This window comes from Vanessa tameamea, chromosome Z (genome assembly GCF_037043105.1).
Source record: "Vanessa tameamea isolate UH-Manoa-2023 chromosome Z, ilVanTame1 primary haplotype, whole genome shotgun sequence".
Lineage (NCBI taxonomy): Eukaryota > Metazoa > Arthropoda > Insecta > Lepidoptera > Nymphalidae > Vanessa > Vanessa tameamea.
The window spans coordinates 2,121,965-2,139,126 of record NC_087341.1 but is presented as its reverse complement, the minus strand read 5'-3'; the positions used below and the strand labels follow the sequence as shown (position 1 = coordinate 2,139,126).

Here is a 17,162-nt window from a genome sequence, read left to right as displayed (position 1 = left end):
AGAGAGCTACTTTTTAAGAACTCGCTTCGAATTTAAATTTCGAAAAAGACCTTTAATTATATGTTATTTTGATGTCAGTACAATATCTAAATATGCGCTTGTATATTTGTTATATTAATAATCCACATTACATTAATAGTCCACGATAAACCCGATCGAAACCTATCCACAATTATAGATCGTTAAAAATAATGATTTTTTAATCGACAACATTCGTATAGTCGAGATATTTCAAAATGGAATCTATAAAATTCAATGACGTGATAGTTCAACGGGCGGCCGTGTTTGACGTTTATTGACGGGTGCATTCAAAAATTCTTTTCCAAATTATTTGTAGTTTCTACCGTTTCCCTTAGACCTGATGGAAAATTATCCACCTTATAATATAGATCAACGTTTATGAAAAAGTTATATGTTATATAAAAAGTAAAGCATTTAGAAACACTGATAATTTTAGAGGTTTCTAATGGGATGTCATAAATAAACAATTTTTTTGCGCTTACATTGCAAACGCTGGCTGAAACCTACAAGATAGATCAAAATCATGTACTATAGTATTCAATTCAATTCAATTAAAGTTAGTTTAATGGTACCACAGTATTATACACGTAAAAAAGGTCTTCAAAAAATTCCGCAATGGTATGTGTCTATCTCTTAGGGATAACCCACAATAACCATTTTTATCCTTTATTTTTACTATAAATAATGGCTTTTTTTCGAAGCGATCTTAGGCAGTACAACATTAATCCTTATTCAATAAAGTACCATAAATACATTGTGCATTTAATATAGATCAATAGGGCCCTTTACAGCATGTAATTTAAATGAATATTTTTGAAGATATTACAGATTTAAAACGCAGGGACAGGAACGGATTGTATCGTCTATTAGACAATACAAAAAGCTGTGAACTTTGTCTATAATGACATTCTGTAGTATATTTAGTATCAGTATTGCACCCGTGCGAAGCCGGGGCGGGTCGCTAGTATAACATAAATTAATAGCGTTCACGCTTTAACCGACCACAGAGATACTTTTTAAGAATTCGCTTCGAATTTCACTTTTGAAATGTTGAAAAATTTTTAATGTAAATATATATTCCTACTTTTTTTTAATATATTATATGAATTTATTATTATATTATATTGTTTTCCACTGCACTTACTAGAAAAGCTGGTAGAAATGTGCAGTACTTGACTAGCGAAGGATGTAAGTTACATAAATTCGTTTAATTTATCTATTCACGTTACCGCTTCGCAGTTAAAGCTGCCCATTTGCATTTGTTCTGGAGTCTCAGGTTATATTCTATAAAAGGACGGCAACTCGAGTAAGAAAAATATTAGAACAATCAGTAATACATTATGAAGTACGATATTTTTTATTCCACGAGGGAACTTCGGAGACGACGCACAAACGAAAGTCGCGCATAGGACTATAATTGTATGTGAAAAGAAAGATCATTAAAAAAGATAAGCAAATATGAATATGATAATTTTCTATACTAATATTATAAATGCGAAAGTAACTGTCTGTTAGCTGTGGTGCTATTACGGTTATAGCATAGCAACTGTTGCAATCAAATATTTGTTGCGGATTGATATCCAATCAAATCAAATCAAAAAATTATAAATTAGTATAATGGACCTATACAGTAGCATAATACTCCATAATACTTGATCGACTGCAATATTTATCAATCCGCAATAAATATTTGATAACAACAGTTTCATTGCTATAACCGTAAAAGCTCCACTGTTCTTAAACTGCTGAAACGATTAAATGAAATTTGATAAGGAGATAGTTCGAGTTCCGAGGAAGGTTGTTACGAATTTCACAAGGAAAAACCGCAGATTCAGCCAGTTTAAAAATAAAAATAATATGAAGTTTTAGTATTCATTTGTCTAACCTTTAGTTTTGCGTAAACGCTAATCAAAGATAAATTAGTTAACTTAAATTTGAATGTTCCCTGGTAGACGACAGCCGATGACGCAGTATGAAAAGATATTATTAGTTTTATACGGTGATATATATGCATCTTTATATTTTTAATATTGCTTTTATAAATCCAGGCGGAGTCGACTATGACACTGTTTATACTAATACAGATATCAGCAAAATCTTCCTCATAATGTGCTTAACATATCGCTTGCTATTGTTTCAATGAAACTAAAATTAATTTTAAAGTTGACAAATGAAATGGAGAACGGTTAATAAATTATAACAGATATTCGATATTTAGTGTTTGTTAATCTAACTTCGATCAGTGTTTGGATAGCGGAGATAGTAATTGATTAAGAAATAAAATATATATTATTTATTAATTTATTTTATTCTATAATAAAGGCTTTTCGTAACCGTCTGTCTGTGTGTCTGTCTTACATAAAAATGTTATTACGCAGCAATATAAATAATAAGATACTATATTAATAGAAGTCACTGGCTTAATTTTCTTTTAATAAATCTTGCAGTAAATGGTCGAGGTTCTGCGAGCAACCCGATGTGGGGTTCACCCGAAGGAAGCATTCCATTACTGGATACAATTTTGTATTTCTGTAAGATCGCGACTAACGATGTCAATAAGAAAGGCTTAGCCAACGGCTCCCCAGGACAACGTCTGCGACCTGTAGATGAAAAAACAAAATATACCATAACGTATCTTGAAAGTTAAATTATATATAATTACTAAATAAGATTCTCATTTATAAATTAAAAACATCGTGAAGATTTTATTACGATTCGAAAAAAACTGATATTATTTTTTTAGGACTGGATCACATTGATTTTTTTAATTAACGACCGACCTGCCCTTGCTTTGTACAGATGCAATTTACTAATCAATTGAGAATTGTCTATTTTACAGATTATTTTATGTCAAATTAGTTGCCGTTCGCCATCAGGTGGTAAGTATGACCACTTATCAGAAGGTGCTGGACGGCAACACTGCCCACACACAATGGTACTGTAAGAAATATTAACAATTTCACATTTCTAACAACTAAGAATTAAAAGTTATTCGGAGTTATTCGCAAATAACTTGCTTTTTTCTACTTGTACGCCTCAGTATTTTTATCACGATCGAAATGAAAAGATATACCATGGAATATGACCCGATTGCAAGAGCTGACAATGCTAGGCAAACTGTAGTATAAAGCTTTGTTTAAAAGTTTACTGACACGACTTTTAACTCCATCTAATGACGGTTGAGAGTAATTATTTTAGTGACATCTAGCGAGAAATACAGGTATCATAAAGCGTAAAATTAAGGAACTTGTATGTACTTTACTTTAAAATAAAAACAATATACTATCTGAATTATATATATAGAACATATATTTTTTCAGGCTTGTTTGTTTGTAAGCTAACCCTTTTCAATAGAAGGCATATTCAGTTCAGGCAGCGTTCGTAAGAAACGCGTTCGCTTGTACGGGTTTTCTTCGACTTACATTGCGAAATTGGTCTTCATGAATAATGCTTTTATTTTAACGGGGTAATATTATATAGCCATAGTCTATGAGTGAGTTTCATCATCATCATCATTACATAGTATAAAACAAAGTCGCTTACCGCTGTCTGTCCATGTGTATGTATCTTTAAAATTACGCAACGGATTTTGATGCGGTTTTTTTTAATAGATAGATTGATTCAAGAGGAAGGTTTATACGTATAATACATGCACAATACAGTAGAAAAACACTGATAATTTCTGAAGTTATGTTGTAATTTTTTTGAGCTTACATTGCAAACTCCGGCTGAACCCTACGAGATAGAACAAAATAATGTAGTACAGAATTGTACACTTTAGAAAGGTCTTCAAAAAAGTCCGGCATGGTATTATATGTCTATCTCTTAGGGATAGCCCACAATAACCATTTTTTATCCTTTACTTCTTACGAGAAATAATGGCTTATTTTCGAAGCGATTTTAAGCAATACAGCATTAATCCTTATTCAATTAAGTACCGTAAATACATTGTAAATTTAATATAGATCAATATGGCCCTTTACAGCATATAATTTAGATGAATATTTTCGAAGATATTACAGATTTAAAACGCAGGGACAGGAACGTTTTGTATTGTCTAATGATAAAAAGTTATGAACTTTGTCTATTATCACATTCTGTAGTATATTTAGCATCAGCATTGCACCCGTGCGAAGCCGGGGCGGGTCGCTAGTTCTATATATTGGTAAAATCATTATTGAAATCGGATGAGTAGCTTGGCACATTACGGATTAAATAATGTCTATACATAAGTACAAACTTCATGTTTTTATAATACGGATAGTTCAATTCATAGTTACTTGGTTATTTTCAACAGTATTTTCATATAATTTAATCATTGGATTTAAATAGAAATATGTTTATTTCGAAATGATTATGTAGGTATCTCAATACTTAACTTACAATTGGAATTATTATTGTACTATTTTATTAAAACTTTCATTGTAAATGAAAATTCGTGTAGGTGTTTCAATTTTTATAGCAATATTATTCCTCAGTTTTATATAATGATTATTATAATACAAAATCGATATAAAAATATACTTTATTCAAGTAGGCTTTTACAAGCAGTTTTGAATCGTCATTTAACAAACTATATTTAAATAGTAATGCTATCATCGGTTCGGAATGTAGATTCTACCGGCAAGGAACTCAGTAGTTACTCTTTTTCAACATCTAAAAATACAATCATGTTAGTTAAATACAATTATATATGTATGTTATATATCCTGCCTGGAAGCCAACAAGCATTAACTCCATTCATTTGATAAATTAGAAAAAGAAAAGAATAATCTACACTACTATATTATTATAAAGAGGAAAAATTTGTATTTTTGTGTGTAGTGAATAAATTCAAAAACTACCGTGCCGATCTCAAATATGCTTTCACCATTGGAAAGCTACATTTACCCTGAGGCTACATAGGCTATATTTATTGCTAGAAAAGATTAGGAATCCTTACTAAAACTTAAGTACCATAACCCAAGGTGTAAAAAAACCGTTGTTATCTATGCGCTTTTGCCATCTCATAGGTTGTTAATTGATCCCTTTATAAAAAAAACCATGGGGGCGAGAATCAATTAACTTTTTGAAGGTGGTTTGGAGTGCCGCATCGTAGTTGATTTTTTTTCCTTGTAAGAAGTAGTCCAAATTCCGAAAAAATGGTAATCTGTTGGAGCAAGGCCCCGCGAGTAACGTGGATGTCGCAGACATTCCAATTGTAGCTCATCTAACTTAGTGGTTGTTTATTGTGCAGTGTGTGGTCTTGAGAGATTGGTCTCTCGGTTGTTTAGCAGCTAGTTCTTCCTTCGTGGTTTGCATTTGCTGACAGAAGATCAAAGATTGCAAAATTCCTAATAAAGGAGGAAGGAACTTAATAGTGAACACTTAGGTATGGAATTGATGGTAGTATATAAATTAAAACCTACTATCGTATTATCAAAGCTTAAAATAAAATATCCTAATTTAAATAATTTGTTTATATTTTAAATCATATAAGCATTTTACAGACTAACAATAAACACGTAAAATTTTTATAACCTAAAAAAAGAATTAAAATAGATGTTTGATAAAAAAACACTTTCCTAAACCAAACGTCAGTGAAAGTGCCGAAGTTTTCAGTGAGCTGTTCGCCTCGATAAATCTCATTGGTGCGAATTTAGTCGGCTCTACCCATAGCTCCGGATCTGTGTGCAAATCGCCGAGCGACACGAGAATGGTTGTACCCGAGGGAATTGTATAGCCATCCACGATGACGTCAGTAAGCCTCCTTCTAGCACCAGAAAATACGGCTATTGTATAATATCTTTGGACCTCACATAGAAACGCTGTAGTATACACGAGTCTGAAATGAAATAGTATTTTATTTTATCAGTCGAAGTCAGATTTAGGTTAAAATATTTATAATAATAGATCCAAAAGTACTGCTTATAACTAAACGGATTGGTTTAAGTGATTGTTCGGAATAATGATGGGTCAGACGATGTACAAATCAAAGTTTTTTTAATGTAAACGAGACCAAAAGCAAACGTCATTTTATTTTTTATACAATTGAAATTAAAACGCATTGAAAATATATACGTAATAAATAATGTAATAGCATCACAATGCGTTATATCGATTGGCTCGACTGTAGTAGTTGTGATTATACACACACACAGTAACACGCACACAAGTTTAAAATGACAAAAATTGACGAGCGGCAATTGGAATAAACGCTCTTAAATTGTTTCAAATATATGACACGTGACATCAGATATTCATTGAAATTAAATAGCTTTCGAACGACAATCAGAGTAAGCTCTTCTAGTAAAATGTATATTTGTATATATTTTTGTCGAGTATTTTTTATGGACAAGGTTATTATTGTTTGTATGCTATTCACTTGGTTGTAATTTGCCAAATTCCAAACGATTTTCATGATAGTTAGTATATTCTTGTATACAAAAGCAGCTCTGTCAGCCTGTAAATTTCCTACCGCTCCTTTCCTCTGGAAGAAGAGAAGGTTTGGAGTATATTCCACCACGCTGTTCCAATGCGGTTTGGTGGATACATATGTGGCAGAATTTAGTTGAAATTAGACACATGCAGGTTTCCTCACGATGTTTTCCTTCACTACCGAGCACGAGATGAATTGTAAACACAAATTAAGCACATGAAAAAAAGTGCTTGCCTGGGTTTGAACCCGGAATCATCGGTTTAGTTGCACGCGTTCTAACCACTGGGCCACCTCAGATAGCTTATTAAAATATATTATAGAGGCTTTTCAACAACACGCAATTAACGGATGAACGAACCAATAACAATAAACGTAAAATTAAATGAAAGTAAACACTAACTATGACACAGGTCATAGTTAGCTATATGTAGTGGTGACAAAAATATGAAATACGGCTTTAAATAAATTCGACGCGGAATGCCGTCAAAAAAATAGTGCTAAATTCTCTCAGAAAAGACAAATTAGAATCGTTTTCAACGAATTGAGATTGTAAAGTGGGTAATAATTATTAGTTGCAGCACTTTAGGAATTTATTCTTCACAAAATTTACATTAAGCTGACGTGGCGAAGTGGAAAGAACGAAAGAATGTTAACCGAATATTACTGGGCAAGCACTATTGAATTATCATTTGCTCAATTTGTGTTTATAATTCATCTCGTGCTGGGTGATAGAGAAAATACAGCGTGATCAAATAAACTACAATACTTTTCAAAAAGATAGGAGTCCCTAAGAGGCTTAGGGCTTAAACCTTCAGTGAGACAATAACAGGCTATTGATTATAGTTCTTAATGATGTAGCTAGACCAGTTGCGTAGCTATCGTAGGGCCTGATTGTGCAGTGCACCAGGGTCCCAAACCTCAGGGGGCCCTCTAACCTAAGCTTCGAAAAGAGCTTTGAATAGAGATGACGTATGGATTTAACCTACTAATGATAAGTTCAAATCACTGTATCCTGTATAAGAATAGGATTATTCATATTCCTATCTACAATTCTGAAGGGCAATATAAGTTAAAGAGGGGGTGAGGGTCCGATTCTTTTTCTATGTACAGAGCTAGACGGATGTCAAAATGTACTACTTGATGATAATGTTCACCAACATCCATAGAGTTAGCCCTTTAAGAAATACTAATCATTCCTCACAACATCAATGCGTAACCAACTCTTGAACTAAGATGTTACGTCCCTTGTGTATTGCTGTTTGGCGATAGAATATCTTATGAATAGGTGGTACCTACTTAGATGGTTTCCCACAAATCCACCAAGTAAACTTTTTACTTATATGCTATTTTATAAATACTAATTATATTTACCCACCTGTGTACGTTTCTTCATTTTTATTAATTTCATCCATGAAGGCATATATAAAATCTGGTCCTTTAACTGATTTATTTTTGTGTTTATTTATTGACTCCTGAAATCCAAAACGTGTTTCATTTAGGGATATAATTTTTATCCTCGTTGATCTAGTGGTAAGCTTATGTGGCTGCAAATTAGATCCTGGATTTTAATCCCTGTTAGGTCCAAGTAAAGTAAAAAGCATCGCTGGCTTTCATTCCCCAATATATTAATCCCCATTCCACTTACTGTAGAAATAGAACTGATGATGATGAGATGCACAATCAATGTGCTCTCATTTGTGCTAACTTATAATATTTGCCTTTAGTTTGACAGTTGAAGTTTTTGATGGTGAAGATGAAGAATGATTGTCCGTAGCCTTAAATAACCTTAATAACCTTAAAATTGATCAAACGACATTTTCAGTACTATGCTTTTGCAGTAGTATTTTGATGCAGTGTCATTGGGTGTTTAATTTCAGTCCAACATTTAATATCAGTTAGTAAATTTTGACTTACAATAATAATGTCATATAGTTGATCATTCATACTCTTAATAACAGCATAACCGCTCCATTCAGGTGCTATAAATCTTAGCAAAGGCCATTGGTTCAGCCACCCTCCGGCCATCGTAAAGATTTTCGACCTAGCGCTTAGTAATTCTATTTTTCTAATTTTCCTAAGTTGTGATTATTTTATATGTTCGCCTGAAATTACGTTGACTCTATAAATAATAATATATAATTTTTTAATCAATACCTAATATAAAAAGGGTTGTTATATCATTTCTATAATTGATTTATTCAAAGAAATCAAATCTATAAACAGACAAGCATTGTGACATTTTTTAAGTCACTCGACTGCTAACTAATGTTCAACAATGTTCGCTTAAGATGTTCTATTGAACTAAATAAGTTTAATGTACTCTTCTGTGTTGTAATTAAGGTTTTTATTATCTCGATGTTAATTTATATTAATTAATAAAGATGTTGTAATTCCTTACTAGAAAATCTATGAATATATATAACACTAATACCAGAAGGTGCAGCGCATTTTGGAGAATGTTTTAGTGTATAAAAAATATGACCTTGCTTATCTTTTAACGTCCAAGACGAAATATAATTATGGCAACTATGAGTACGGACCACTACCAGCAGTATGTAGCACCATCCCACTGCTACGTAAATTTATCAAGCTAGACAAACCAGGCGTAATAATGCGTAGCATTGTAGCATCAATATGTCAGATGTTGTTTTGCATGACATAGAGCTGGTTTAAATTAGGCCAAACTCACATAACTCATCTGACAACTGTACCTAGGTGTGTACATTTTAATATCATGATTGATTACCAATACGACAAGTCACCTATGAAATTGCCGTTCTGCAGTACTGGGCGTTTCTAATCAAAATATTTATTGTTTGGCTATAAACTCTAATGTTGAATTTATTTTATTTTAAACAAATGAAATTATTTTTTAAATTTAGTAATTTGTTCATTTATTACCGTTATGTTTTTTCAGTGCATTTAAATAATTTTGTCACCGTGGATACGTAAAAAATTCGAGTATTTGTTGAATATGAGCACCGTCATGATAGCAACGTGGCATAAACAGCATGCAACATCAATGATTTTTACGGAGTGAGCAATACAAACAAACGCACCACCATGGTTTGTCCGCTTCCGTCTAGAACGGGGTTCATTTTTCAGGTCAAAATGTCCAGACAACGCCGTGGTCGTACAAAATCTTTGATCGACAATGACGAATTAAAGATGATCGTGGAAGCAGATGGTACTCCATCTACGGCTGAATTAGCAGCAGCTTTCGACGTTATCATCAAAACAATATTGGTTCATTTGTGCCTAATTGTTAATATAGAAAAGCTTTACAAATGGCTGTCCCACGAACTCGTGCCTCAAGGCATGCCTTGGTCAACAGGCACACAAACGAATGAATTTTGATCTGCATTGTTACAAGCGATAAAAAATGCCGACTTCTACTTTATCTAGAAATTGGATAAATTTTTTTTTGTACAAAATAGAATGAATTTCTTGATTCAAGCTGATTTCGTCAAGAAATGCATCAATAAACTGTCAAGCGTTGACAAAAATACATTGAATTCATTGGATGGTGATAACTTTGATTAATAGAAATAGAAAAATATAAAAAAGAAAATACGTTACAGTCGATATAAGCCGATATTTATATTAGGTATATAACTATAGGCCACGATATTATTACCGTCCGTCCCACTTAAGGACGTAAATGACGGCAGGTGGAGAAAGGCAGTGACGGAATTGTGGCTGAAGTAAGGGTAGCTTAGCATTGGGCATCCGACGGCAAGACACCCGTCTATAGTCACGGTCAATTGTGGACCAGACCGGGCCAGATTGAAACAGACTGGATGCAGACAGCTTACAAAGAGGATGGATGGCTTACAAGAAGGATGATGATAATGATAGTTTTGTATTTCACCATCAGTTACAAGTTGACGTAGATATAACTGACAGTTTGGTCCTGTCCTGTAAATACCTGATAAACTAACTAAGGTCTAAATTTGATTCCGTCTTTGTAATATGAAACAGTAGTATCCGGTATATTAGATAAAATCTCAAGAATAAAAATATAAGGCGTAGGTAGGACTTGCGTGGGATGTGTACGGGCGAAGAGAACGTTTCGCTCGATTACTCTAATCGATCAACCTCCGATTACTGAAACGATGTACAAACTCAGATGTACCGACTAACTAAATTCTAAACGCCCATAGGTTGAATATTTCGACATCAGTTGCAATCGACCAATTACAAATCAGCTTCTTTAATCATTACCTGCTACACACTTCCATAATATGTTCATAGCAGTCATCGCAACTGTAGTTTTTATATTTATTGGATTTCCATTGCTACTGTTAATAATATTTAGTATATTTTTGAAATTATCTTTTATGTCATTATGCATCGACTGTTTTCCATAATCCAAATTTCTTAAATATTTAAATGTGAAGAATCTGTGTTCTTTCCACAGAGGACCCTCTACGAAAGTGGTTCCTGAAAAATTATTATTTCATTTTATCGTGGTATTTTTTCATTGATCGTGAGCATTGAAACATCGAAATAATTTAATATTTGTACTGTCCTTGAATTAAAAGGAAAATAAAAAATGAAACTTTTAATATTTTTCCAAATGTATTGAATAATTAAGTATCATAAATTTTAAAAAATGTGGATCGGATTTCAATCAATATTAAAATATTTTTCCATCCATCGTCGATGTAGAAAAGGTTCATTAATTTTCTATGTTGTCTTGGGTCTGGCTGTTTGTGGTACCGTCGTTACTTCTGATTTTCCATAACACAAGTGCTTTAGCTACTTACATTGGGATCAGAGTAATGTATGTGATGTTGTCCAATATTTATTATTATTATTATTAAACTAGAGACTGATTAAATGATTACAGAATAATATTATATAATTAACTTAAGTGAAATCTGTAATAATCGTAATAACATTTTGAGAAATTTTATTTAATTCTAATATAAAAAAAATCTAATTGATTTGGACTTATTACAATATTGCAATAAGTCGTTATAACACGAAATTACCAATTACTTCATTCGATACGCCGTAATGGTGACTTCGGTAAGAAAGAAAAAATGAAGATCAGCAAAAGTACAAATTATCCGTCCACGGTTCCCTCGAATGCAGATAAATGGCACCGAGTTCTCGAGATTTAAAATATAAAATATTACAGGGAAATTTACTGAGCGAGTACCCGGGCGGACACGTGTAACCTTGGACGGGAGCTGAGTCTAAATGCAATGAAAGACTTAATCCGCTTGTACGAGTACACTATACCAATATAACATTCTGTTTAATATAGGACTTTGTGATCAACTTGTGTGGAAAACGTCTAATAGCAGAACGTCTACATTTAGTTTTAAAGACGTGGTACCCATAAATAGCTCTCACTAAAACTCTTTAGTTTTAAACTTAAGTTTTCCTAAACTTTAAAATTTAAAATACTTTTCTAGAATATAAACTAATCTATATCACTGTATGTATGTATTTTTAGCTATACTTTTATAAATGCAAAAGTAACTCTGTTTGTCTGTCTGTTACGCTTTTGGCCAAAGCACTCAACCGATTTTGATAAAATTTGATATACGGCAAGCTTGAATCCACGGGACATTTCAGAAACTAAATATCCAATTAAAAAAAAATACACTGGTAGAAAGCTACCTTATTCTTCTGTGACATAGGGTATAAATATATATAACATATCATTTTTTTTATTAATAAATCACACCCGTGCGAAACTGGGGCGGCTCGCTAATATATATCTTTTCAAAATCTTCAGCTTTATAATAAAAAAGGGAGATATATAACTATTAATTTTTATTGTTCCTCGTAACGTTAAAACTTAACCATGACGGTCCCAGATAAAAATATTTAATGTTTAGTTCATTTCCAGTTAAATACTAATTAATTAATCGATTTGTTGTAATTATTGTAATAATTACGCTCGGTATCAGTATCTTAATTTCATTAACACCGATTCCTTATTGAGCATCTATTACTACCTTACTGGTCTAATGACTTAGCTCGTAAGGCGTGATCCTGGATTATAACTGATGTCGGGCTAATAAAATGTTCTCTTCTCAATATCAATTGTTTTTTTTTTTTGTAAAATATTATATTTAGCGATATCGTTCAAAATACGTTGTCATTAAAAGTAAAAAAAAATATATCGAAACATAAATTTATATAAATGTTTTCCAATTTGAAACAGTGATTATGATCGAATTTCTACCAATGAGCGAAGAACGTCCAGTTGTATTAATTCCTTGAGTACAGATTATGTAAATAAAAATATAAAAAATATTTTTTATAAATTTTGTTTGATTAATAGACATTTCTAATATAGACTTTGTTGTAACTCGCCATCGGATGGCAACACATGAACTTCTCTTTCAACAAGTCGCCATGTAAATTGATACCTACGAGTATATAAATAAACAAAAATCGTCTGCGATACTTCAGCCGGGTGTTAACTTTTACATCTCAGCAATTAAAATAAGTATAATTAAATTTATGTAGCTTGCAAATTGACGTAAGCACGCACAAATTTAAAAACAGCTTGGTGTTGTTTTCTTATTATCTTTGTATAATACGTGCAGAAAAACATAATTTATAAATGACATTAATTATTATTATTATAGTAGTTCTAACAAACAGTTTTTAAATCCTTAATAAAACTGACTATGAAATCAATTTGAATAAATTACATTGTGTTATATATTGCTTGTTATTGTAATAAGATCGTTTTTTTATTGTTATGTTTATAATCTAACTACTAACTACAAAAATGTTCTAAGTATCTGCCAAGAAATTGAAGAATTACAAACTTGGACTTCAAAATCGATGAACGTACTTAAAAAAATACGCATCAACAATGTAACCTTCTCCTTTTTTTAAATCAATTAAAACAGGTATGTCGACATCAAAACCCGAAAATAAAAATAAAAAAAAAATATTTATACTAGATGTAATTACGATGCATATTAGTATAATAACGTAATAACTGGAAAATAATTACGATGTAAATTAGGATATCCAGTAGTCTGTGAAACAATATCGGCATAATACGTGTTCTGTGTGTCCAGTTAAAATACATATTATCAGTATTTAATCATAAAGTTTAGTTTCTGAATGTTCGAATGTTTCTGGTGTTTCCATCGTTCACGTGAAACAGATACTTCTTTTAAAAGACCTTAAGAGCTTTATTCAACTGGTAAATATAATAACGTAATAACTGAAGGAGCCGAGATGGCCCAGTGGTTAGAACGCGTGCATCTTAACCGATGATTTCCGGTTCAAACCCAGGCAGGCACCACTGAATTTACATGTGCTTAATTTGTGTTTATAATTCATCTCGTGCTCAGCGGCGAAGGAAAACACCGTGAGGAAACCTGCATGTGTCTAATTTCAACGAAATTCTGGCACATGTGTATTCCACCAACCCGCATTGGAGCAGCGTGGTGGTATATGCTCCATACCTTCTCCTCAACGGGAGAGGAGGCCTTAGCCCAGCAGTGGGAAATTTACAGGCTGATTATAATAACTGAAGTACATACTAAGTGAGAGGCACTTTTAAACTAGGAGAGTATCCTACTGAGTTTCCATATGAAGAACTTGTGTGTAGCATTCATCTTGTGGACGGTTGTGAAGGAAAACATCGCGAGGAAACCTGCATGTATCAAATGAAAATATGCAATCTCAATTTTATTTTATTGTACATTCTGATCCGCGCCGTTCATCTTTCTCTAATTTATAACTTAATGCTATTAAACAAATAATGAACTAGAATTCACAGACAATAATTAAATTTTTTTTTTTCAGAATTTATGTTTTAAAGCCATTCAGAGAAAAAAAAAACAGAAAAGAAATATATTTAACGTTTTTTTTATAAATATTTGTCCTGGAGGATTTTTTTTATTTTGAATATTTTTTCCTGTAAAGGTCTATTCGGTGCTGGGCCAACCTAAAAGTTTTTGTATAGTACAATTGATTCGTTACGATTAAATTACCACACGAAGTTGGACACGAAGTTTTAGCAGCAGGCGAAGTTCGGTTTCTGTACTATTAGCAGAGCTTTATCACAGGGGCAGCCTAGAGGCTGAGCTGCTACTAGGGATGGATCGGACTTAATAGACAGATAAGCTTCTACCGTAACTACAAGCACTAGGAACATACCATCTTAGCTCCCAAGGTTGGTGGCTCATTGGTGTGATGTAAGGAATGGTTATTATTCCTACAGCGCCAATGTGAAAATTGCCGATGGTGAAAACATACCACAAGGTTCCCGGCATACCTACTCCATAAAGAAATCTATAATTTAAGAACTTAAAAATACTTATTAGCCAAAACATTTAAATTTACTTTTTAAAGTTATAATTTAAATATGGAAATGTCACGTATTAAGTAGATTACTTAAGGTACTAAGTAAATAAATAGATTGTCATGATCATTAGACTTAAAAATAATAAAATATATAAGTATTAAAACAAAATTAAAATTCGCAACATACATACTCTCACACACAAAATACAAAACCAGATATATAGATAATCATAATATATTCCTTTGTAAATCATAAATAAATATATCACTATAAAACCACGTCATCGGTTTTACCGGTATAGGAATTTCTTAGATTTTGAGAGTATTGTATTTGGGGGAATAGGAAACGGTATGATAATATGTACTATCATCACACTTCGCCATAATTATACTTAATTAGAATCACTTAAAACATTCTAGGATACTTCTTTTATTTCGAAATAGCTCCCAATTAGAAATTAGACAGACAAAAATACCGGAAAATGATTTTCCGTCTTGGTGAAATATTTAGTAAATAATTTAAAATACAATCGAATATAATATATCATTTCATTTAAAACAGATCAATGGATAAGTTGAAATATGTCGTTAAATATGCATATTAAAAAGTTTTTTTATATAGTCGGGCGGGAAATGGTATCCTTGATGTGAAGCAGTCAACACCGCGAATAAACATTGACGCTGTAAGAAATATAAAATTTCCTTACATCGCCAATGCGCCACCGACCAACAATCCATTGTTTTTTGGCGAAAGAATATGTGATAAGTGGAAGTTACCGTCTATCACCACTACCACTTAAATTAGTTTTAACTAGCTGTGCCCGCGACTTCGTGTGCGTTTGAATTTAACAAAAAGTTACTTTTGTAGCTTAAGTTACTCCATATTAAATCAGCTTTCTGGTAGTGAACCACTCCCCTCAAAATCGGTCCAGCCGTTCCAGAGATTAACCGGAACAAACAGACAGACAGAAAGACCGACATAAATAGGAAAAAAAGTGTTATTTTGGTATATGTACCGTGTATACATTATACATATGTATTTAGTAAAAAACGGTTATTTTAGTATTACAAACAGACCTCCAATTATAATATATAGATTAAATAAAATAAAAAAATTAGGTCATTGGATATTAAAAATTTAAACACAAAAATTAATCATAATAATAATAAATTAATTATTGTAAATATACTTATTTCATAGTTACTAATGAATACAAAAAATATATATTGGAGAATTCGATCCCAAATCAACCACATTTAAATATCGAAGATTCTTCATCTTATCCCGAAAACATAAATAATAGGTAAGTATGGATCGTCATAATACCTATTTATCTACACTGCCATCTTTAAAGATACTTTGATAACGACGTTTGGTTCCAGTTAATGATAAAACCGAACGAGATATGGGGAACTGAACCACCCTTAAAATAAATATATTGCCAAATTGTTTCTTCGCAATATATTTACTATGATGAAGTAGATAATTATTATTCAAAACTATTTAAAAAAGAAAATCAATTGTTTTTAATTTTCTCAATGATTCGGATTTTTTTTTTCTAAAACGTCGCATACGATTCAATCACAAAGCATTTAATTAGAATCGTTAGTGAAATAATAAAATCAACATTTTTTTTATTTATAACACGACATGTTAAAGTACCGATTTTATCAGCCTATAGAGCACTGTTATTACATCAAAAGTAAATTAATAATGCAAACTATTTAAATATATTATTAACATCTGATCACTGATTGTTGTATAATGTTTGTTAATTAGAAAATATATTTATTAATTAAGGCCAATAAAAAATGATAACAAAAAAATCGCATGCAATCTCAATTCATTTAAATTTCGTAGATGTAAATTTAAAAAAAAAATGGATGTCCTCTCACCTGGTGGATATTTTTTCGGCTTAACGATCATGTTGACGAGAACGGATAGCATTAGAGCTGTCGTGATTAAAACCCATAGTAACATGAGGGTATCGAAATAAAACTATATAACTTTATTTATTTGAGACGACCGCCGATTTGGCGCTATCATTCTCATTATATACCTCTCCGAACCTTAATAAGTATATCATAATATAACTGTTATTCTCAAGCAATACCTAACGCCAGGAAAATCTCACCACGAACAAAACGAATACCGCTGCTTTTAATTTAATTTAACTAACGCCCTTTTTTTTTTGTCCCAACTTCGTTCAGCTCAAAACATCTAAAGTACAAAATATATTTGATCATAAATAGCAAAGAACGTCGTTTCATTCGATGATCCATAAAAGTTCGATATCAAGACGTAATGTTCTTGGAATTATATGAGATTTACAATTATGCTACGATTGAACGGATTCTAGTGTGGTTTAGTACAGAAGTCGATTTAGTCCTCGTTCGTGCTCGCTAGCACATAATCTGCTGCCTATTT

At 32.1% G+C, this 17,162-nt stretch overlaps 1 protein-coding gene across 1 annotated transcript; it reads right to left on the bottom strand.

Moving 5' to 3' along the window:
• Positions 1-7,806: 7,806 nt before the first annotated feature.
• On the bottom strand, positions 7,807-16,756 carry LOC113403879 (probable cytochrome P450 305a1). The gene is made up of 4 exons (XM_064220282.1): positions 16,631-16,756; positions 10,798-10,882; positions 8,354-8,513; positions 7,807-7,911 (listed from the first exon to the last, which is right to left on the bottom strand). The coding sequence occupies exons 1-4, from the start codon at positions 16,713-16,715 to the stop codon at positions 7,807-7,809; spliced, it is 435 nt and encodes a 144-aa protein (XP_064076352.1). The 5' UTR covers positions 16,716-16,756.
• Positions 16,757-17,162: the final 406 nt, after the last annotated feature.

Bases quoted from the DNA above. Each gene is read 5' to 3' on its own strand.
- LOC113403879 (XM_064220282.1), bottom strand. From the start codon at position 16,715: ATGTTACTATGGGTTTTAATCACGACAGCTCTAATGCTATCCGTTCTC. The intron at 8,514-10,797 runs GTCGATGCATAA...ATCACAACTTAG, and splicing joins AATTTGGATTATGGAAAACA to GAAAATTAGAAAAATAGAAT. The intron at 7,912-8,353 runs GTAAGTCAAAAT...TTTGGATTTCAG, and splicing joins AACTATATGACATTATTATT to GAGTCAATAAATAAACACAA.